We start from the raw sequence: 24,082 nt of genomic DNA on the forward strand, positions 1-24,082 counted from the left end.
AGGCACTCTCCCTGTTGACCACGCGATGTTGCAGAGGCGTGTCAACCAGGACAGCCCCACAACATCCAGAGCCTTGAGGAACTCCGGGCGGATCTCATCCACCCGTGGGGCCTTGCCACCGAGGAGCTTTTTAACCACATCGGTGACTTCAACCACAGAGATAAGAGAGCCCACCTCAGAGTCCCCAGGCTCTGCTTCCTCCAAGGAAGGCGTGTTGGTGGAGTTGAGGAGGTCATCGAAGTACTCTGCCCACCGGTTCACAACGTCCCGAGTCGAAGTCAGCAGCGCCCCATCCCCACTGTACACAGTGTTAGTGGTGCACTGCTTCCCCCTCCTGAGACGTCGGATGGTGGACCAGAATTTCCTCGAAGCCGTCCGGAAGTCGGCTTCCATGGCCTCACCGAACTCTTCCCACGCTCGGGTTTTTGCCTCGGCGACCACCGAAGCCGCGGCCCGCTTGGCCAATCGATACCCGTCAGCTGCCTCTGGGGTCCCACAGGCCATAAAGGGTTGATAGGACTCCTTCTTCAGCTTGACGGCATCCCTTACTGCTGGTGTCCACCAGCGAGTACGGGGGTTGCCGCCACGACAGGCACCAACCACCTTACGGCCACAACTCAGATTGGCCGCCTCAACAATAGAGGCACGGAACACGGTCCACTCGGGCTCAATGTCCCCCGCCTCCCCCGGAACATGGGAAAAGCTCTGTCGGAGGTGGGAGTTGAAACTCCTTCTGACAGGGGATTCCGCCAGACGCTCCCAACAAACCCTCACTATACGTTTGGGTCTGCCAGGACGGACCGGCATCTTCCCCCACCATCGGAGCCTACTCACCACCAGGTGGTGATCAGTTGACAGCTCCGCCCCTCTCTTCACCCGAGTGTCCAGAACATGCGGCCGCAAATCCGATGATACAACAACAAAGTCGATCATCGAACTGCGACCTAGGGTGTCCTGGTGCCAAGTGCACATATGGACACCCTTATGTTTGAACAAGGTGTTCGTTATGGACAATCCGTGACGAGCACAGAAGTCCAATAACAAAACACCACTCGGGTTCAGATCGGGGGGGCCGTTCCTCCCAATCACGCCCCTCCAGGCCTCACTGTCATTGCCCACGTGAGCATTGAAGTCCCCCAGCAGAACAAGGGAGTCCCCAGCAGGAGTACTCTCCAGCACACCCTCCAAGGACTCCAAAAAGGGTGGGTATTGTTGAGGAATGGGAGCTGTCAATTTGCTCTTGGCCCTTCCTTGGTTACAGATTATTTTATCTCTCTATAAGGTGGAAGAAGACCCAACACCACGTAGTCTTTTCTTCAGTTTATCGCAACGCAACACGAATCGATTCGGGCTCCTGTGAGTCTCAGATTTCATCAGGAAGCCCCGAAGAAACACGTTCATGAGATTATATAGAGACAATATGATAATGAGAGGCGTGGAGGTACGCCTCTCATGCAAATCCCGAAACAAAGAAAGTAACATGTCATCTGACCCGGTGTGGCCGGAGGAAGCCAGGAGCGGTGAGGTGAGACCAGACCACCACTACCCCCCATTTGGTGCGATGGCAGGAACACAGACACCTGAGATAACAGCTCCTCTAAAACATGTCCCGTGGAGGGGGGCCCCAGAAGTGGTGGGGGTCGAGGGCACTAAAGTTGATTGTAATAACATTGAGCAGGAAATACCTTCTGGTCACAGATCTTGAGATTAGGGTTCCTCTTTGAGGGCACTTGAGAGCCTTCAGGGACTTTTATGAGGTGGTGGAGGCAAGAAAACCCTTGGGGGGCTGTTAATTAACCAAAGGGAAATGGGCTCTAAACTTCACAGTACATTCTTTGTTTTAACTACTTCAGCAGATTCTCAGGAGAGAGACTAGTGTCAATAGTTCTCATACCAAGATGAAATTCAACAATGTTCTACTACTACTTCTAGCGGAATAATTCCTTAACAGTATGCTGAGCTGCTGTTTGGTGCATATGCACAAACAACAGTCAGGACCCGTCCCCCCACCCGCAGGCGGAGGGAGGCAACCCTCTCGTCTACCGGTGTGAACCCCAATGTACAGGCACTGAGCCGGGGGGCAATGAGTATGCCCACACCTGCTCTGCGCCTCTCACCGTGAGCAACTCCAGAGTGGAAGAGAGTCCAACCCCTCTCGAGAGAACTGGTACCAGAACCCAGGCTGTGTGTGGAGGCAAGTCCGACTACATCCAGTCGGAAATTCTCTGCCTCACACACCAGCTCGGGCTCCTTCCCTGCCAGAGAGGTGACATTCCATGTCCCAAGAGCTAGCTTCTGCAGCCGAGGATCGGACCGCCAGGGTCCCCGCCTTTGGCTGCCGCCCAGCTCACATTGCACCCGACCCCTTTGGCCCCTCTCATGGGTGGTGAGCCCATGGGAAGGGGGACCCACGTTGCCTCTTCGGGCTGTGCCCGGCCGGGCCCCATGGGTGTAGGCCCGGCCACCAGGCGCTTGCCAACGAGCCCCACCTCCAGGCCTGGCTCCAGAGGGGGGCCCCGGTGACCCGCGTCCGGGCAAGGGAAACCTTGGTCCATATATTTTGCTCATCATAAGGGGTCTTTGAGCCGTGCTTTGTCTGGCCCCTCACCTAGAACCTGTTTGCCATGGGTGACCCTGCCAGGGGCATAAAGCCCCAGACAACTTAGCTTCTAGGATCATTGGGACACACAAACCCCTCCACCACGGTAAGGTGACGACTCACGGAGGGGGGCTACCGTCCGTATTCAACACAAAACGCAAAGCAATGATGGTGCATTCCATGCGCCTAGGAAAGGGCAGATATGTGACGTTTAACATGAATAAAACGGCGATTGAAGCGGATTTTACCGATACCTATCAATGCATCGTGATGAATCGCGATTTCACCCGTCAATCGCGTCGTACCCAGTGAATGAGCCGATGCACTCGGATCGCGGACGTGCGCATCGATGTATCGATTAATATCGATTATTTTCCACACCCTTAGCATAAATAGACCAATAAACATGTGTACACCACATATATTAAAGCAACACTTCCGGTTGTGCTCTTATTGTGACACTAAAATAGTGCCACTTCCGATGCCTGACTTCGCGAAGTGACAACAATTTAACTTCACTACCCAGTGATGTGGGTACTGTACATGAAAAACGTTGAACAAAATACCCGAACAAAATATTTTGGTGAAACACATTATGTCCACGTCCAACAATGTGCTTACAGACACATAATTAAGACTGACATAACTAACTGGTCATACTGCTAAACGAACTCACAACACGTGTCCACACCAACCCCAGACTCCTGTGAGGCACACGTAACTTGTTTTGCATGGGTGACGGGTCTGTTTGGGAGTACACAAGTTAAAAAAAAAATGGGACATACCATTAATAAAGCATACAGTATTCTGTTCAAGTACGACGTATGCACGCACACACGCATCCATACACACACACGCACACGCAGTAGCGCGCACAAAATATTGAGAAAACAAAACACAAATTAATTGCAAATAAATATAGATTACTGCTCCACTTTACGACTGTAGCCCAAATCTTATTTTCATTCATTTCTGATGAAAAGCCTCATCATACAAAAATGAAATAAACAGGAAATGAAAACGTTTTAGAGTGTTACATCTACAGACTTTTACAACGTCTAACTGTTATTTTAGATTTGATGTATTTAATAGAATTGACTGGATAGCACCAAACGAGCACACAAAGTATTTCGTTGATTGAGAATAAGCAGGAACCTATTCTGAAATGGTTGATGTTTCAAAGGGACTTATTTTGAGTCGCACGCAATATAGAAGAGGGACTTCATAGTAGATATGACAGATAAGGCTTGCCTTAACATTAATTATTTCTGAAATATTTTGAATCCATGCAAACATAACACGGGTGAGCAATGGCATATTTTGTCTTTTCTATTGTTATCTTTTTGCAGGATTTACATTTACAGTTGTTCGATCACATCTTGATCCACCACTTGATTAAATTAAGGCAGTGTTTATTTGTCATGACAGGCAACTCTCCGTGAACGTCTCCGATTGGTCAATCGCAGAATAGTTGGCCGTGAAAAGGTTATTTTTTTGTGATGTGTTGGCTGCCGTGTTATGGTTCCATTGGCTTCCACATGAACTGGCTCCTGCTTACAAATGTTGCTAACCTGACCTTAACTTTGATTAAAAATGTATACAGGTTACACTCTTCAACTTTGATTGAATCTAACCTCAACGTCATTTTAAATGTTACTTCACCCTCTACTGATTCTTACCCATTATTTTGGTGGGTCCCTAATCATTTTGCCAATTATTTCTGTTTCACAAGCAGCATTGAACCCTAGTGGGGATCAAACGGTACGGAAGATGAGATGAGATGAGAAGCAGCATTGAAATTGTTCAACAGCATTACTGTTCAATTCTTCAATAAACACGTGAAACAAAACGGGTCATTGACAACTCTTGACCTGCTGCAAGAAATTGTAAACATAATTTAATTAATTAATTAATTAATTAATAAAGAAAGAAAGAAAGAAAGAAAGAAAGAAAGAGAGGTTGCAGTCCAAAACGCGAAATGTAAAAAAGCTTAATGTGGCTTATTGTGAGAAAACTACAACCGCGTTCATCAAAATTCACATGCACATCTCGACTTGCTTAATGTTGGAAAACTGTGACCAATTGGCACCAAAATATATGTGCACATCTCTACCCATGCCCACATCAACATCTTAAAATAAAAGCAATCGCACCAATATTTGAGATTTTTTTGGGACATTACCGTCTTCCTCTCCATCGGTGCACACTCAGGCTTCATGTCACTGAATGAGGAAGATGCTTAATGTTCATCCATCCATGATTTGATCCACTTTATCCTCACAGGTTGCGGGTGTGCTGGAGCTCAGTTGACTTTGAGCAATAGGCGGGGTACACCCTGGACTGGTTGCCAGCCAATCACAGGGCACATATAGACAAACAACAAACATTCCCACTCATAATTACACTTTAAGACAATTTAAAGTGTTCCTTTAACCTCAGGTGCATGTTTTGGGAATGTGGCAGGAAACCGATGCATACAAACTCCACACGAGAAGGCCCTTAATCGAAACAGTAACCTCTGCAGAAATCCCAAATATTGAAGGAGGGGATTGTTTTGTTTTCAGAGATTGGTGTGGACATAGGTAAAGTTCTGGACATTAATTTTGGTGGTGACTGGTCAGAGTTGTCTAACAGGCCACATTAAGCTTGTTCTCTATCGTGAGCATCGATGGGGAGGAAAAAGATTAATGCTGATAAAATCCAACATATTTTGGTGATTGTTTTGATATTTCTTAGGTTGAAGTGGGCGTAGGTGCTGCTATGCATGTGAATTTTGGTGGTGATAGGTTTTCAAACACTAAGCCACTTTCAACTTTTTACACGCACATTAAGCGTTCTACACTGTCCGGCAGAGAGCTGTATTTGATGTTGTGACGCCATGGAATAAAACATCATGTACCTCACGGCAGAATGATAGGTGGTGAGTTGCCAGTCACTGCAAAATAACCACTGCATTAAATTAAACACGACATAATTAATATCCCAATTAATATTTATGACTACATATAATGTTGTAATAACATTTTTTTTCTCGGTGTATCAAATTCATACCTTTACACACATCTATTTAAAGCTTTGATGCCACATTAACTACTTTCTGTTTGTGTTTCTTTCCAATTTACTTCAACCAGATTTCTATTTCACGGGAAGATGTTCAATCATCTTCGGCAACCTGTACAATGGCTTCAACCTTGGACGCAGTTGTGTGCTCTCCTTCGACGGAGAGTTCACAAGTTGGCCTCGCTCAAAGAAGCCAGCGTTTTATCCCCAAACAAAGTGAAACGCTTGCTCTACCCTCTGACAGATGTAGAGGCATACCTGGACAGGTACCGTTTTTTGTATACAACGCTCCAATGTTCCTCGTCTCACGCTCACACAATCAAATATTACACAGACATTAATAACTATTTTCAATTAACTTTCAGCTCTGTGGATAGGACACAGTTTCATCTATTTCATCCCCATGTAGATGATGTTCTAAAAGCTGAGAGGCTTTTTTGCCCCTCACCATCTCATAGGATTGATTATTATACGTCAGCAGAGAGGATGGACCACTCACCTGCACTAAAACAACCCGAGGTGAGTAGAATGCCTTGGTCTTACCGCAAAGGCTTTTACTTTTTGCCATCCATGATGAGTTCGGTAGATTGGATCTTTTCCACTTCTACGTTTTAATCAGTGTTGTGCAAGTTACTTCTAAAGCAGGGGTGGGCAAACTTTTTGGCTCAGGGGCCACATTGACTTTTAAAATTTGATAGACGGGCTGGGTCAGCACAAGATAGATTTATTAACATATCAGAACATATTAAACATAAACAGAACAAAAGCATTAAAGTATTAACATTCTTTTTAATGGGAGCAGTCTGGTTGGAATCATGTTGTCGCAATTCTCAGAACATATCTGAGGTGTTCATCACTCATCTGGGATCTGTGGGGTGCTTTGTTGGTGTTCATCACACTAAAAGTCTGTTCACACACATATGTCGAGCCAAACAACCCCAGCATTCTCCATGCCATAGTCTGGATGTTTGGAAATTTGGCTGCACTTAACGAAGCATAAAACATAACCAGTTTCAGGAAGTGGAACTTGTCCTTTAACATTGTTTGTTTGTTTATTTATTGAACATAAAACATATACGGTAATAATTTGACAGAAAATAAGGTAGATAAAGTAAAAAGAAAGAAATCAGTCTTCATTCAACACAGTTATTATGTTCAAGGGAGTAGGATGAAGTAAAAAAACTTATCTAGTCCTACCCCGTTATGTGTTTATATCTACTAAATCATTTTTATATCAATCAGAAAAGAAAAAGTAAGAAGAAGTCTCCATTAAGGCTCATACTTTACCCTTAGCCGTGATATTTTCACAACTTTTGGTTTGTATCGGGATTATATACATCCTCACCCTGGCACTCTTGTGTCAATTTTCTCTTGTATTCATAATGGATATTTCAATACCTTTCTCTATTTATCAACTTAGTTCTGATTTATCATTATATTTAATGTTTAGAACTTATCATTTTAACTCTGATTGATGTAGGTTGTTTGTACTATTTTTTTGAATTTGTTTTTGAAATCAGCAAGCGATTTACTCATTTTTAGGTCCGTTTCGAGATTATTCCACATATTAACACCTTTGCTAGATACACTTCTTTGCTTGATGTTTGTTCTTATTTTGAGTTTTTTGAATAAGTTGGTACCTCTTAATTCATAGTTGCTTTCTTTTTTCAAAAAACTTCTGAATGTTTTGGCAGAGCAGGTTATTGTGTGCTTTGTACATTAATTGGGCGATTTTAAAGTCAACCAGGTCATAAAATTTCATCGTATTTAATTTGATAAATAGTGGATTTGTGGGTTCCGTATATTTTGATCTATTAATAATTCGAGTTGCTTTTTTTTGTAGTTTGAGAATAGGGAGTGTGTTTGTTTTGCAGGCATTTCCCCATATTTCCACACAGTAGGTCATGTATGGTAATAATAATGAAGTGTATAATGTGTACAAAGATCTCTTATTTAGCACTTCCTTGGTTTTGTAGAGGATCCCTACGGTCTTGGCTATTTTTCTTTTTACGTTATCGATATGTGGTTTCCAACATAGTTTTGAGTCTATTACTAATCCGAGAAACTTGGTTTCATACGCTCTTTCTATTTCAATTGAGTTTACCATAATTTTAGCTTGGTGTTTGATTGGTCTTGTGCCAAAAACAATTGACTTCGATTTTTTCAGGTTAAGTGACAATTTATTTCTGTCGAACCAGTTTTTTAATTTGTTTCATTCGTTTTCTACAGTTGTCAGGAGCTGTTTCAGATTTATTCCAGAACAGTAGAAAGTTGTATCATCAGCAAATAGGACACATTTAAATAGTTTTGAGACCTTGCAGATATCATTTATATATAAGATGAATAGTTTTGGACCAAGCACTGACCCCTGAGGAACTCCGTGAGTGATTTTCAGTTGATTCGTTTTTTTATTGTTGAGTTGCACGTACTGATATCTGTTTTCTAAATAACTTTTTATCCATTTATAAGCTACACCTCTAATGCCATATCTTTCTAGTTTTTTCAATAATATACTGTGATCTATTGTGTCAAAAGCTTTTTTTAGATCTAGGAAAACCCCAACAGTAAATTCTTTGTTGTCTATATTAGTGGCTATTGCTTCCACAAACTCCATAACTGCCATTGAGGTGGTCCGTTTTTCCCTGAAGCCATTTTGATTCTCACTTAACAGCGCATGCTTTTGTATAAAACTATCAAGTCTGCGAGAAAATAGTTTTTGTAATATTTTTGAAAATTGTGGTAGTAGTGATATTGGTCTATAATTTGTAAACAGATGTTTTTCTCCACTTTTATAGATTGGAATAACTTCAGCATTTTTCATTTTTGATGGAAAGATACCAGCTTTGAATGACAGGTTGCATATGTGTGTGAAAGGTCGTACCACATATTCTATAATCTGCTTGATTATTGTCATATCAATATTAAAGCAATCAGTTGACTTTTTATTTTTAAAAGTTTTTATAATATTTGATACTTCTTCTTGTTTTACTGCAGTAAGGAACATCGTGGAGGAGTTTTTTTCTACGTATTTATCTATTTCAAACAGGTTTGTTGGATCAGGAATTTGTTTTGCTAGGTTACTGCCGATGTTGACAAAATACTCATTTAATTCAGTTGCTATTTCTGCAGTTTTTTCCAAAATAGTATTTTTGCCTTTGATAAAATACTCTGGATAATCCATTTTTTTAGGACTATTTCTGATTACCTGGTTAAGTATTTTCCATATTTCTTGTGCGTTACCTTTATTCTGCTCTAATAGTGCATGATAATGATCTCTTTTACTGGTTCTTAAAATATTTACTAGTTTATTTTTATAGGTCTTATATTTTTTTCTGCTTCTTCAGTTCTGAATTTTAAAAACAATTTATATAAATTGTTTTTCTTTTTACATGCGTTTTCTATGCCTTTCGTTATCCATGGCTTACTTGGGTCTTTATACTTTTTGGAGACCTACTCAATGGAAAATGTTTATCATATAAGGAGATTATGGTAGACTGAAATACTTCAAACGCTGTATTTGGGTCTTCGTTTGAGTAGACCTCGGTCCAGTTTTGTTTTTCTAGGTCTTGCTTAAAGGCATCGATGGAACGTTGGGTTCTTAGTCTTATTTCTGTTATACAAGTTGTTGATTTAGCTTTTCTATCAAAATAATTATGAAAAACTGCAAAAACAGGTAGGTGGTCACTTATGTCATTAATGAGAAGTCCACTTTCCATTTTATGATCAATCTTATTTATAAATATGTTATCTATTAATATGGCCGTGTCAATTGTTATTCTGCTAGGTTTCTGGATTACTGGGGAAAAGCTGTTGCTGTCCATAGTATTTATGAAGTCAGTCGTTTTTTTGTGTCTATTTGGGTTTAATAAGTAAATGTTAAAGTCACCACATATTATTCGTGTTTTCTTATCGTTGTAGTAACTGAGCATATCTGTTAGTTTTTTATTGAATGTGTCAATACATGTTCCTGGTGTCCTATAGATGCAACTTATGATGATATTTGATGCCTTTTTATTGTGTATTTCAATGGTTAGACATTCCATTAGGTTTTCTATTGTGTTTGTCAATCTCTCGATTTTACTGCATTTAAGTGCTTTGTCTACATATATTGCAACCCCCCTCCTTTTTTGTTTTCTCTATTAGTTGCAAACATTTCATAAACTTCTATTTCCATTTCAGTTGTTTTATCTTCATCAAGCCAAGTTTCTGATATGGCAATTATTTTAAATTTATTGAATTTAGTCAGGTATTCTTTAATTTTTGTGAAGTTTTTATAGAGACTTCTACTGTTTAAGTGTATTACCGAAAGTGCATTTTCCAATTTTATATTAGTGTTGAATTGTTCATCCAGGTAATAGTCAGAGTTTGTTACCCTTTGTTTGTTGTTGAAGAAGTTATTGTCTGGGTCCAAATTGTTCTCGGGATCGAATGGCTTATAGTCAATATCTTCAAAGGGTTGGAAGTTCATGTTTTTGGGATGTGAATTTCCCGCTCCCACACGGTCGTCGATGGCTCCCTCACGGCCGTCGTTGATTCCCTCGCTGTCGTCGCTCGCTCTCTCTCCGTCATCACTGGGTCCCTCGTGGTCACTGGCTCCCTTGCGGTCGTCGCCGACGCCCTCACGCTCGCCGGCTGGCTGCCTCCCGGCTCTCTCACGCGGTCGTTGGCTCCCTCACGGTGGTCGCAGGCTGGTTGTCTCCAGGCTTCCTCACGGTCTCTGGCTTCCCTGCAGTCGTCGCTGGCTTCCTCGCGGTCATCACTGGCTCCCTCACGGTCGGTCGTCGCTGGCTGCCTCGCGGTCGGTCGGTCTTGAAAAAGTTATTGTCCGGGTCCAAGTTGTTCTCAGGGTCAAACGTCTTGTGGTCAGTAGGGTTGGAAGTCATCAAAGGTTTGCAAGGGTCATCAAAGGATTCAAAGTCCATGTTTTTTGGTATGTGAATTTCCCGCTTCAGTAGGGTCAGAGTTTTTATTGTCGGGTGGTGAATAATTCTCAGTATGCTGCTTGATGGTGTTGAACTCGAGCCTGTTGTGTTGGAGTACTGGTGCGGGGGTGGACAATAAGTTTGTTATGTCTTAAGTAGGCAGTTTCCCCTCTGTCACGTGCAGCTTTTAATTTTGGGAGGAATTTCTTTTTTGTCGTACGGCATCTGTAAAGTCTTCGTTGATGTAGATGTTGGAGCCTTTTAAGTATTTTGCTTTTTGTAGGATCCTTGATCTGTCCTTGTATCTTAGAAATTTCACCACAACTGGCCTTGGTCGAGGTCTTCCAGGGTCTTGTCTTCCTGTGCGGTGAGCTCTCTCCACCTCAATTTGCCCCTGTATCAGCAGTTTCTCCTTAAGGATTTTTGAACTTTTTCCTCTGTTTCAGTCCACGTTTCTCCCGGTTTTTCCTCAATTCCATCAATTACGAAGTTGTTTCTTCTTGACTGTCCTTCCAAGTAGTCCACCTTGTCCGTTAATACAAGCATGCCGTCACATACTTTGTAGAATTCCGTTTGCATGTCTTTGGAATGGCCAGTTTGACAGATTAGATTTTTTTTAATGTCGTCTACCTCTTTTTGGGTAAAGTTGATGCTGGTTTTTATTTGTTGGACTTCCCTGGTAAAAGTGTCAAGTCGTGAGTTTGTTGAGTCTCTTATCATCTTGATAAATCCTTTGAAATTTTCCTGTTGTTGTTGCCGTAAAAAGTTCTTTTTGTTGCTGGAGTAATTCATTTACTTGAGTGAGGGTCAGGGAATCCTCTTCCTGCTTTGTGTCTTGCTTCTGTTTGGGTGGCATTTTGTCGGGTCTCGTCATCATGTCACATTGGAGATCTATCAGTTCCAACTGCAACTTCTGTGGCACTGTTTCCGGGTCTTGTGAGAAGGGACATGACACCAGCTGAAGTGCCCTGTCAATTTTTCCAAAATTACAAAAGCGACGGCAGAATTCCTCATGCAGGTCACCCAGTGATTTTCTGTATTTTTTCACATGTTGTGGGGCCTCCTTTAATGTAGCCAGTGTGGGGAAATGAGCAAATGACTTGGCTGACATTTGCTTCGAAAATAAAATCAACTTGCTTTTGAAGGCTTTGACGTTTGCTTGCATTTCATGCACAAACTGGTTTTCCCTTGGAGCTTCATATTCAGTTCGTTCATATGTGTCAGTATGTGCACAGTAAAAGCAAAATCACTAAGCCAATCTGTGTCATTCAGCTCAGGAAACTTGTCACTGTTATCAAATTCCTCTAAAAATGAAGTAATCTCCCGTCTGAGCTCGCACACACGTTGACATACTTTCCCCAACTTAACCATCGGATATTAGAATGGTACAATAAATCCGTGCGTCAGCTTCTTCAAGGAATTGAATAAATTGACGATGGTGAAGTCCCATCGCTCGAATATAATTGACAAGTTTCACGACTGGCTTCACAACGTGGTCAAGCTGCAGCACGGATTTACACAGTGCTTCCTGGTGAATTATGCAGTGTAGGAAAATTACCTCCTGCTCAGGGTTATCCTCTTTCACCCTGTCCTGAACTCTCTTCAGCATCCCGATTTTTTTTCCTGTCAGATTCAGTGATCCGTCTGTGGTAACGTTGGTGAGCGTTCTCCAAGGTAATTTGTGCCTCTGTATGACCGCTGACACGCTGTTAAATAAATCCTCTCCTCATGTTTTTCCTTTCAAGGATTCCATATCCAAAAACTCCTCTGTAATCTCGAAATTCTCATTAATCCCTCTGATAAAAATTAAGATTTTAGCAGTGTCCTTAACATTGTTGCTTTCGTCCAGTGCCAAAGAATATAATGAAAATCTCTCCGCTTTTTTGTTTAGCTTGCTCGTTAAGTGTTCGTCAATTACCGTATTTTCACGACTATAAGGCGCCATTAAAAGTCTTACATTTTCTCCAAAATGGACAGGACGCCTTATGGTGCGGAGCGTCCTTTATATGAGCTGAGTTCCAAAATCTGACTGACAGCCGACACGCTGTTTGTATAGAGAAAAGGCGGAAGTGACTGTGGCCAGGCATGCGGGAAAAAAGTCGGCCAATCAGGGAAGGGTGGGCGTGTATATATACATATATGGAGAGAGAGAGAGAGAGAGAGAGAGAGAGAGAGAGAGAGAGAGAGAGAGAGAGAGAGAGAGAGAGAGAGAGAGAGAGAGAGAGAGAGAGAGAGAGAGAGAGAGAGAGAGAGAGAGAGAGAGAGAGAGAGAGAGAGAGAGAGAGAGAGAGAGAGAGAGAGAGAGAGAGAGAGAGAGAGAGAGAGAGAGAGAGAGAGAGAGAGAGAGAGAGAGAGAGAGAGAGAGAGAGAGAGAGAGAGAGAGAGAGAGAGAGAGAGAGAGAGAGAGAGAGAGAGAGAGAGAACAGGCAAGCTAGTCCGCCAATGGTGAAGGGTGGGCGTGTAGTGGGCGCTAAAGGGACACCTCTAGCCAGTACCAACACTTGTATAGAGTGTGGCAATGTGCATTGTTGCAAAACAACTCCGGTTTTGGTTTCTAAGAACCCCTGAAAATAAATTCGGCAAAAAGACACGCCTACGAAGCTCAGTTCAAATTTAAAGCCACCGGTTATGCTTTTGGCATGCGTGCCCATCTCACAGCAGCGGTGAAAAAACAAGTCAAGCAAATGAACTCTGAGCTTGCCGTTATTCCCGGAGGCTTGACTAAAGAACTCCAACCGCTGGACATTGGCATCAACCGGGCGTTCAAAGTAAAGTTGCGAACGGCATGGGAACAATGGATGATCAGTGGCAAACACAACTTTACAAAGAGTGAGAGGCAGCGCTTGGCGAGTTACGCCACAATACGCAACAACGAGAGGGAACGCGGTGTTTTTGATGGATTACGGTACTTGCACAATTGTTCAATTCTTTCTACACACACACGCGCTGCCACCATGTTTCGCTGTTCTTTACTTTCAAATGTGGGAAAGCTTCACACGAGAGAAATGTTGACTTTGCTGTTGCTACTCCTTCTTTCCGCTCGGCAATGCGTAGCAACTCACACTAGCATGTGATGCATTCAATGACAACTGAGATGTGCAGTCCTCTGCTTCTGATACAGAGGATGAGGACTTTGATGGATTTCTGGGTGATGATTGATCGAAAAACGTGAGAACATTGTACGATGGCTAAATAAAATACACCCGAACTCAGTTCTGCTTTCGTTGCCTTTTTAAAAACGTGTTTTTAGCTTATCTGTATGTCTTGGCATGCTACCGTATGCTTCAAGCTAACGTGTTAGAGTGCGCGCATGCATGCCGTATGTTTAAGCTTTACCACTGTAAAACTGCGGCCATTGGTACGGTGCGTTCTGTGTATGTGTAAAATACAGAAATGTCACCCATTAATGAGACTGCGGCCATTAGTACGGTGCGTCGAATGGTCGTGAAAATACGGTACTTCAATTCGGCGAGTCACTGACCTGAGAAAGGCTTGCTGGCTCTTGCTAGTTTGAATACCAGTAAAAAAAATTGTGATCGTGCTTGCTTCTTGGATGGAAGTTGATCGAGTAAAGGTGTTTTGTTGAGCCTGCAAACCTGCTAGCAACCTGTCAGCGGTGGCTGTACGTTCTTGTGCTGAAAGGTTGCTGGCGTAATTAGCATGTTTAGTGGAAAATGTATTCTTTTAAAACCGCAACAGTTTCTTGGCATATATGACATACAGCCTTGGATCGGACTTCGGTAAAAAAGTATTTAGGCCTTCCTTCTTAAACACCCGGCACTCACTGTCTACTTTTCTTTTCTTTGACATTGATGATGGCTTGCGATCCAACCAGTAGAAGTAGAGCGATTACTGAATTGGAAATGGCTCGCTCTCTAGAGTGCTCTCTCTCTCTCTCTCTCTCTCTCTCTCTCTCTCTCTCTCTCTCTCTCTCTCTCTCTCTCTCTCTCTCTCTCTCTCTCTCTCTCTCTCTCTCTCATTCTTTCGCAGTACAGGGACTGCAAAATAACGTCACAGCGCCACCTGGTGTTGAACGCAAGTAAAAATGAAATAAATTGCGGGAATTCACATCAAACCTTGTACTGTATTCTGAACCAATCTTCGGCGGGCCGGATTAAAAAGCCCAACGGGCCGGATCTGGTCCGCGGGCCGTAGTTTGCCCATCCCTGTTCTAAAGTGTAATATAGTTAATCTTACAAGGTACTTGCATTTGAAAGTAATATGTTTCTTTACAATATGATCGTCTGTGTCGAGTGATAAGTTACTCTAAGTTGCTTTTAATTTACTATGTTGAAAGCGAGATTAATTGATTTAAGGATTATTTTGACATTTTCAAAGGAAAATGCTACATTTGCAACCACAACCATAGCTGGTAAAATTAAATTGCAATGAGGATCTTTTAGTATATAGTGTGGGGTAAAATGTGACTCTTTGCCTTTGATTATTTGTATCAATAACAAGATGGGTTTTTTACATTTTGATCTGATATTGGGTCCAGTAAATAAATAAATAATAATAAATAAACTGTACACCATGAATAAAATGATCAACAAACTAAAATTTATTTCCACACATATGAAAGATGTTTATATTGCCAATACATGTTCCTGTTCTCATAAAAAATGTATTTTTTTGATGTATTGAAATATATTTGATCATTAGTTGAACAAATAGAGAGAGACGAAGTATAATTAATTTGTCAAACAAAACTGGATGGAAAGAGGGATGGATGGATGCATAGATAGAGACAGACCATCAGATTTCTGGGCATTGCAATTTTTAAAAACATTTTAAGTGACACAATTTGGATGTGGATCATGTGATGGGAAAAAAACTCAACATGAAATAAGATATCTTCAGATTTGAAACAGACCTCTTCCAAACGTGGGTGAAAATCTGATGCATATTGCACAATATTTGTCAATGCGAGCGCGGCGTAAACTAACATTCATTCATTCATTCATTCATTCATTCACTTTCTGAACCGCTTTATCCTCCCTGGGGTCGCGGGGGGTGCTGGAGCCTATCCCAGCTGTCTTCGGGCAGTAGGCGGGGGACACCCTGAACCAGTTGCCAGCCAATCGCAGGGCACACAGAAACAAACAACCATTCACGCTCACACTCACACCTAGTGACAATTTAGAGTGTTCAATCAGCCTGCCATGCATGTTTTTGGAACGTGGGAGGAAACCGGAGGACCCAGAGAAAACCCACGCAAGCACGTGGAGAACATGCAAACTCCACATAGGAAGGCCACAGCTGGAATTGAACCTGCTACCTCTGCACTGTGAAGTCGACGTGCTAACCACTTGACTACCGGGCCGCCCGTAAACAAACATTGAATATTGTAATTATTTATCCAGGTAAGGGAATTCAGAACAGGTTCTCTGTTGCAATGCCAACTTGGATGAAGACATAAGACTAAAACAAGGTAATATAAAAGCAAATATGGGTAAATACACATACAACCAATTTTTAAAGTGGGGTGTACATACACTATACACCAAATTTATTACATAATTATATAATAATTATATACAAAATGATTACCAATTTTTTTAACTCTTCATTGTGCATGTTAAATTGCTCCATGTACAGCACTTTGTATGCAGCGATGGCTGTTTGAAAGTGCTCTATAAATACAGTTGACTTGTCTTGACAAATGAAAATAATGTAATCATGAATAACCCGCTCAAATGTTTTGCAATCGAAATGCAGCATAACTCCCTTCACATTGGCCCATTGACTGTGTCAATGTGATTTAGATCAGGGCTTATTGAAGGCTACTCCAGAATAGTCCAATGTTGTGTTCTTAGCCATGGGTGTTTTTATTTTTATTTTTTCCCGTGTGTTTTGCCTCACTGTCCTGTTCTAAGAGCCACATAACTGCGACTGAGCCCATTCTTGCTGACACTGGGCAGCACATCTCTCTCCAGAATACCTTGATTATCTTGAGATTTCATTGTCCCTTACCTGCGCACATTGCACCCCTGCACGGATTCTCGATATTGGACCTCAGATGTAGCAAAGCAGTCCCAGAATATCACAGCGCCTCCTCCTCCCTGTTTCATGTGTGTATATCCACGGTGTTGTTGTGTATTCCCAGGTGTGTTTCATTGGCCGAAGCAATGTGGGGAAGTCATCTCTTATCAAATGCCTGTTTTCCCTGAGTCCTGAGGTGGAAGTCAGAATCTCCAAAACCCCCGTGAGTAGTCATAACAGAAATGGATGTGCATGATGAAGCAGTCAACATTTTAAATACACATTTGAGAGAAAATAATCATCATCAAACCATTTTTACTTACCGGGTAGTGCCCTTCATTTCTTGCTCTCCTCATGTAATTATATTTGATTGATGTCAGTTTGCATGTCTGCAGCTGTTTCTCTAACGCAGATAGAAAAGGAAACACAAATGGCATTTAAACATTGATGTGTAAAATATAATTTTGAATTAAAAATAATTATTTTTCCTAACTAAGGGCTTCACAAAGCTAAATCATTGTAAGAGGCAGGAGCGTGACATGAAGCTATCTCTTATAATGAACAATTAAGCTTAGTGCTAAATGATGTGAATCAAAGTCAATGTTTGTTTTATATTCCCTTGCAGGGTCACACAAAAAAGATGAACTTCTTTAGAGTGGGCAAGGCTTTCACCATCGTGGACATGCCAGGTTATGGACATCGAGCACCCAAAGATTTTGTGGATATGGTTGAACCATATCTCTATTCAAGAAAGAAGTGAGAAATTGAATTAGCTATTTGGAGAAGGCTTGTTGTACAAAAAGTGCAATTATGTCGTGTGGTAGTTTGGTGAAAAACAACACACACACACACACACACACACACACACACACACACACACCTCCTTGTATCTAAGATGACCAATACACAACATTTATTTCTGAACATAATAGTCTAAAGATCTGCATCTCCAAGCCATATTTATGTTTTCTTAAATGACTGCAATTCTAAATGAACTTTCTCTAAGATGACTGCAGACTGACCAATCACAATGATACATTGACAATGTATCATCATTGACAATGATACAAAAACACATTTCCCACTCCCCCAAAAAAGACAGTGGAAGCATCAAATTATTTTTAATTCAAGTGTCTTCCAAATCATGTGACCTTCCAGGCAACGGCTTTGTATCCCTGTTTTTTTACAGTCTTGTCAGAACATTTTTGTTGGTGGATGGCAGCGTTGGACTGCAAAAGACTGATCACATCGCCCTTGAGCTGTGTGAGGAGACTAGATGTCCATATGTGGTAAGCTGTATATTCTTCTTTTAAATCAGAAACGCAAGTTAGCCTTTTTAAAAAGTCCCAAGATCAGATTGAACCCATGAAATACAAACACATCCCAGACTCTGCTTCCTCTTAAGGTGTGCTGGTGGAGTTGAGGAGGTTTTCAAAGTATTCTGCCCACGACTCACAATGTCCCGAGTCAAGGTCAGCAGCGCACCATCCCCACTGTACACAGTGTTGATGGTACACTGCTCCCCGCTTCCCCCGAGATGTTAAATGGTGGACCAGAATTTTCTCAAAGACGGCTTCCATCTCCTCAGCGAACCCTTCCCATGCCCGAGTCGAAGCTGCTTTCCGCTTGGCCAGCCCATACTCATCAACTGCCTCTGAACTCCCACAGGCCATAAAGGCCTGATAGGACTTGTTTCTTCAGTGTGACAGCATCCCTTACTGCCAGTATGCACCAGCTTGTTTGGGGACTGCTGCCACGACAGGCACTGACCATGTTACGGCCATAACTTCAATTGGCCGCCTTAACAATATAGGCGCGGAACACAGTCCACTTAAACTCAATGGCTCCCGCCTCCTTTGGGACGTGGGAAAAGCTTTGGTGGAGGTGGGTGTTTATACTCCTTCTCGCGGTGTTCACACGGGAAGATTTGGTCCGGTGCTACGCCAGGGCTGCCCCAATAGAGCGTTCAAATTAGCTCTGACGTAGCCCCGGAAAACAGCTTACACCGGACCAAATTTGACCAAATTTCCACCTCAGGGAGGTGGTTTAAAATTTTGCTCCGGAGCAAATGCTCATTTGCGAAGCAGCACCGATGTAAATTTGCACGTGTGAACGCAACTGGGTTAAATTTGCTCCAGAGCAAATGCTTGTGAAGCGTACGTACGGCGAAAATGCGTTGCTTTCGTGCTCTGTTGGACTTCCGTCATGTGTTTGTTTAATAACGACACAAGACTTGACTGGTAACATCTTTACTTTTGTAGGAGACTGGATTGTCTCGGAGTTGTTAGTGTAGTTTGTTCCCCACCCCCTATATAATTTATTTTGTGATTTCCTCTCTTGATTTTCAGTTTGGCACATTATGTGTTTGCTTTTCTGAGTGTCATTGAAGTCATCGTTGATATACATTTTCGGGGGCGGTCACTCTCGAGCAGAAGGCACTAGTGATGGGTCCATGAGGCCTCATGAGGCGTGTCGACACAATGACACACTGTGTTGATACTGTACCGATACTGTGTCGCTGACCACTGCCACCTGCTGGACCTTCAAAATCCCTGCAGCCAACCCACTTGACAGACTGAACAAACTGATTTGATGATGACGTGTATACAATGCACTACCTCACTCTACCCAATGACTGGTACTGAATGAGTTAAAAGTAGCCACAAGCGCCATTGTTTATGCTGTTGTTTATGCTGTTTATATTGTCTATACCAGTGGTCCTCAACTAGAAATGCTGTCGGTCCACTTTTTTAAAAAAAATAAGACCAAGGTCCGGTCCCATGCACGGCGGTCATGGGGAGCAGGGCTATATACCCATTTAGTATGGTCAAGTCAAGCTTATACAAATCAACACTCCTCACAACCAACCAATAATGGGGTGCATGAAAATAACAATTATTCACTTTGCCAGTACACAGCAAATAATGAGAGGTATTGTGTTGAGGCACAGAAACTCTTTTATTTTGTTAAGTTGTGCCTGCTTAATAATAGAAATAGCCCTTTTAGGGAAATAAGACATTTTTACTTTAACTTTGTTAAACAGTGGTTGTCTTTTTTCCCTTAATTTAACAAAAACAAAATACTAATTTTACCAAAATAAATACTAAACATTAAAACAAAAATATTGTTTTCATTTGTACAATTCCCCTTTTCACATCCCCTCTGAAATCACTTAAAAAATATATCAGAAGAGGAGTTAAGAACCATTTTAAATACTGACACAAGGGAGCACAGGAATGTGCAGTGCTTTTCTTCCACTAAAGGTGAATGCAATGTCTGAGGCAAGCAAATATTATTTGAAGACGCCATTGTGATGTTCATTTCCCATGTTGCGGTGTTCTGTTATTAAACAGCTGCTAAGATCCCCGATGTAGACGGGAGCAGAACTGCACACAATCGAAACCTCCCGCGATTCGTTTTGTCTAATTGTCTGTGTGCGGCTCTCCTGGGCTGAAGCTGTGAGCACACTGTGGGGTCGCGCATGCGTCTGTTTCTTGACACAATCATCCATTTTGAATGGGTGTGTTTTGGGATAGACGCGTGCTGACGCTTATGTATGGACACACCTTAAGTTCAGACGAGCCAATCAGCGCATCGTATATGCTGACGCTTATGTATGGGCACACCTTCAGTTCAGAGGAGCCAATCAGCGCATCTTATCGCCGACATGCCCTGGTCAGCCAGGGTCTCCAGTCCAGTGAGTCAAACATTATACACGCAAAGTCGCGCTGCCGCGGTCCTCTGCATTACATTTGTTAGTGCACGCAAATAATACAACGGATAATTTTAACAAGTGATCGCGGTAATGCGCAGATTATAGTCCACAAATATAAAATGTATAACGTAAAAATCACTTTATAAAGTATTATTTTATACAATTTGCCGAGGGCCCGGACAGAGGAGGTCGGCGGTCCGGACAGAGGAGGTCGGCGGTCTGGTCGTGGATCGCGGTCCGCCAGTTGAGGAAGACGGGTCTATACTGTTCAGATTACATGTCTTTTTTTAAATAGTGAGGCTGCTATCCTTTCTTAGCTGTGTGTGTTTAATGCACAGCATGTTTACATGCATGTATGCACTGAGGATTGAGAGGAAGAAATTTCATCTATGCTGAATGTCATACATAAAGCATATTTGACAATAAAGATGACATTGACACTTGACAATATCATTCACATCCCTGCATTCATATTGTATCATTCAATGTGTTTCAATAATGTGAAATTCGTGTGAATGAGGATGCTTGTGGGCTTTGTCTTCACAATTTTTGATTTAGAAAAATAAGATGCTCCAGTGTTTTAAATTTCAGTCTGTTGCATTTAATGCATGCTATTTCCTCTGTTGTGGAGAAGACACACACACAATGGAATAAGACATGTCAAAAATCCGAGAGGCACTTGGTGAGACAAGGAGATTTTAATGAATACCTTATTCTCCAAAAGGAGATCAAAATGGCTCTACGCGGCGGACAATTTGTATTTGTCCGGAAGCTGCTCCATAATATGCACGTACTGTAGCAACGTCACTCGAGTGAAGCGCGTCTCAGCACTCAGCAGTCGATAGTCTGCTGCTCCCAGCTGTGCGCGCGAGCACGTACTTGTGGCGCCGACCCAACCCACGCCACATATTAAGCTTTGAACTACGACAACAGCTAAGCTAGCCTAGCCGATGTAATGATGGTCAGCAGACAAGGTTTACGTTTTATGTGACTTTTAATAGCAACGTGGCAGAGTCATCAAACATGCGGTGTGCTCACTCGCAGTCACTTTCTGCAACTCCCCCTTAGAGGCGGGACCTCTCAATCAACTGGAGTATGACGTACAGTACAAACGTTCATAAAACACTTCTCATATAATAATAGCCTATTATATGACAGCCGGCATGACGCTAGAAGTCAGACGGACACATTTTTTTTCTGATAATCAGTGTGTTTTCCGTATTGCCCAAACATATATTTTTATTCGAGCGAGGGTGGGGTCTAGCTTGTTTGGGCAATCGGCATCGTGTTGCCAGACGCACTTCCTTAGGATACACTGTGCAGGCTTTTGCTGTGTCAACGCCCCCTGCTCTGAGTCGACGCCCCCTGGTCTAAGTGCCGCAGCTTGGACTGTGCCAAGCAGCCGATGCAGTCTAAACTGCCCCGGTGCAGTTCATGTGTCAATCACGTGACGTAATGAAGCGGCACATGCACCGACACGTGGTTTGCTCTGTGAGCCCGGCGCATCCATCAACGCATCGGTGTCTCTGGACCCATCACTAGAAGGCACGGAGACCGAGAAGGAGAAGGACGTGCCTGTCCAGTAGTCGCTTGAGTTGTGTATACGTTTTAAAACGAACCAACACGACAGCTCGTTTGTTTTGTCGTTTTGCTCCGCTGCAGAAACTGCCGTGTGAACGCAAGTGGGGCTGCACCGACCCGGCCGCTCAGCGGCTTTGTACGTGTGAACGCTCCACACAATTTGCTGGGAGGCAAAATATATCGGTGCAGCGCCGGAGCAGATGTGTGCCGTGTGAACACCCTTTTGACAGGGGATTCTGCCAGACGCTTCCCAACAGACCCTCACAATACATTTGCGTCCACCGGGAAGGGGGTGTGTGTATTGGGGGCAGGGGGTGGGAGGGTTGTTTGTTTGGGTTTTTCAATTTACCAAAGTCCCAACTAGCCCGCAGAACTCAATGGGACATAATTCACACAGTTTTAAATATAATCTTACAAACTTTTTTTTTTTTTGCAGATGGTGGTGACTAAGATCGATAAATGTAGTCGTGGCTCACTACTGACAAACTTACTGCAGTTTCAAGATGTGATTAAAATACAGACCTCGGGCTGCTTCCCCCAGCCATTTTTGGTCAGGTGAGCGTCACTAATTTCTATTCCCGTTTTGTAATTTAGTTTTTTTCATTCATTCATTCATTCATCTTCCGAGCCGCTTGATCCTCACTAGGGTCGCGGGGGGTGCTGGAGCCTATCCCAGCTGTCTTCGGGCAGTAGGCGGGGGACACCCTGAATCGGTTGCCAGCCAATCGCAGGGCACACAGAAACGAACAACATTGAGGCCAAAAAATCCTTCATAAGGATTTCCAGCTAACTAATCCTACATAGTATTATTTGATGCATGCATGCAGTAGGTGAGATCACAAATGTGAACAGTACCGTGTTCTGCTTTTTAACCATAGACTGTTTTAAAGTAATGGCAGCTTTATTTATGTCGTGCATTTTATCCACAAGGTAGCTCAATGTGCTTCACATAATTAGGAGTATATTTTAAAGCATTTACAAACAAAAGAGTTAAATACATTCATAGCAAAGAAGTAAAAAGTCGATTACTAAAATAAAAAAAAAAGGAACTTAAAGTGCGAGAACAAGATTGAGAAAAACATGATTTTAAAAATACTTTGAAAGACTTTAATCATAGGTATGGGGGGAGGAAAGCATAACTCAAAAAATGGTGTGTTGAATTTTCACAATTTCGTCAAGTGGCTGCACTCAATATAATCATCTTGATTTAGATACATTTTTAAGCACTTTGTAGGTGTACAGTCTACTTAAAAACATGTATCTGGATCCAGATTATTTTATTACGTGCAACCACTTGACAAAATAAAATGTAGTAAATTCAACACGCCATTTTTTTAAATGTAGTTTTAAACCTGGATTTAAACGCAGTTACACTTGAGGCTGACTTTACTTCTATATGGGCACATTATTCCATGTGCGTGCAGGATAACATTCATTTAAGTGTTGCTTCACGATGTTTGCTTGGAACTTAATCTTTTTATATCCCGTTATTTAAACATTATTGATTCACTAATAACTTCCTGTGTGTCTTTATTTTCTTTACAAATACATGTCCATATATCACCACTGCCTATCCAAATAGTGATGTGGGTGATCATGATTTGATGAACTTTGAATTTCTGACCTCTTTCATCTTTTCTTCCCCCCAAACAGTTCCCTCAAGTTTTCAGGGATCTACCTCCTGAGATGCTTCATTGCTCATATAACAGGCAATATCCTTTTAACAGACACCTGTCAAAATTGATTACACACTAGCTTTGTGTAAAAAGGTGGTCCTGGAACTCTGTTGCGGTTTTTCTTGTGATCCCTTGAGCAGTGACATATAATAAATGTACAGGTTTGAAGACATATGGCGTGCTATGTGCTTAATAATAAAACGCTTAAATGAAAACATTTTTTTTTCTATTTTGGTGTTTCGCACAGTCCTTAAACAGCCATATGGACTGAGATACTGCCATCTATTGTCACTAAAAAAATTGCATGTCATCATTAATTTTTGTATCATACATAATGCATTGTATTGATTATCACACTTGAAAATCACAAACCAGGCTTAGATTAAGACAATTGTACGTATAAACCCTATTAACTTTTAAATATACGTACATTATGTTTCAAGTTTAATAATTTGGTCCTGTTATTTCGTCAAGTGAGAATGAAAAAAACAAAACGATCCAACCTGTCGAATGTTACAAGTTAGAGAAATAAAAATCAAGAACGGCA

General features: G+C 42.1%; 1 protein-coding gene across 1 annotated transcript; it reads left to right on the forward strand.

Annotated features, from left to right (window-relative positions):
* The first annotated feature begins 3,755 nt into the window (after positions 1-3,755).
* On the forward strand, positions 3,756-23,707 carry gtpbp8 (GTP binding protein 8 (putative)). The gene is made up of 8 exons (XM_052083083.1): positions 3,756-3,902; positions 5,731-5,925; positions 6,025-6,178; positions 16,688-16,786; positions 17,189-17,319; positions 17,753-17,852; positions 22,296-22,414; positions 23,513-23,707. The coding sequence occupies exons 2-8, from the start codon at positions 5,750-5,752 to the stop codon at positions 23,601-23,603; spliced, it is 870 nt and encodes a 289-aa protein (XP_051939043.1). The 5' UTR covers positions 3,756-3,902; positions 5,731-5,749; the 3' UTR covers positions 23,604-23,707.
* The last annotated feature ends 375 nt before the right edge of the window (positions 23,708-24,082 follow it).

Source organism: Hippocampus zosterae, chromosome 12 (genome assembly GCF_025434085.1).
Source record: "Hippocampus zosterae strain Florida chromosome 12, ASM2543408v3, whole genome shotgun sequence".
Lineage (NCBI taxonomy): Eukaryota > Metazoa > Chordata > Actinopteri > Syngnathiformes > Syngnathidae > Hippocampus > Hippocampus zosterae.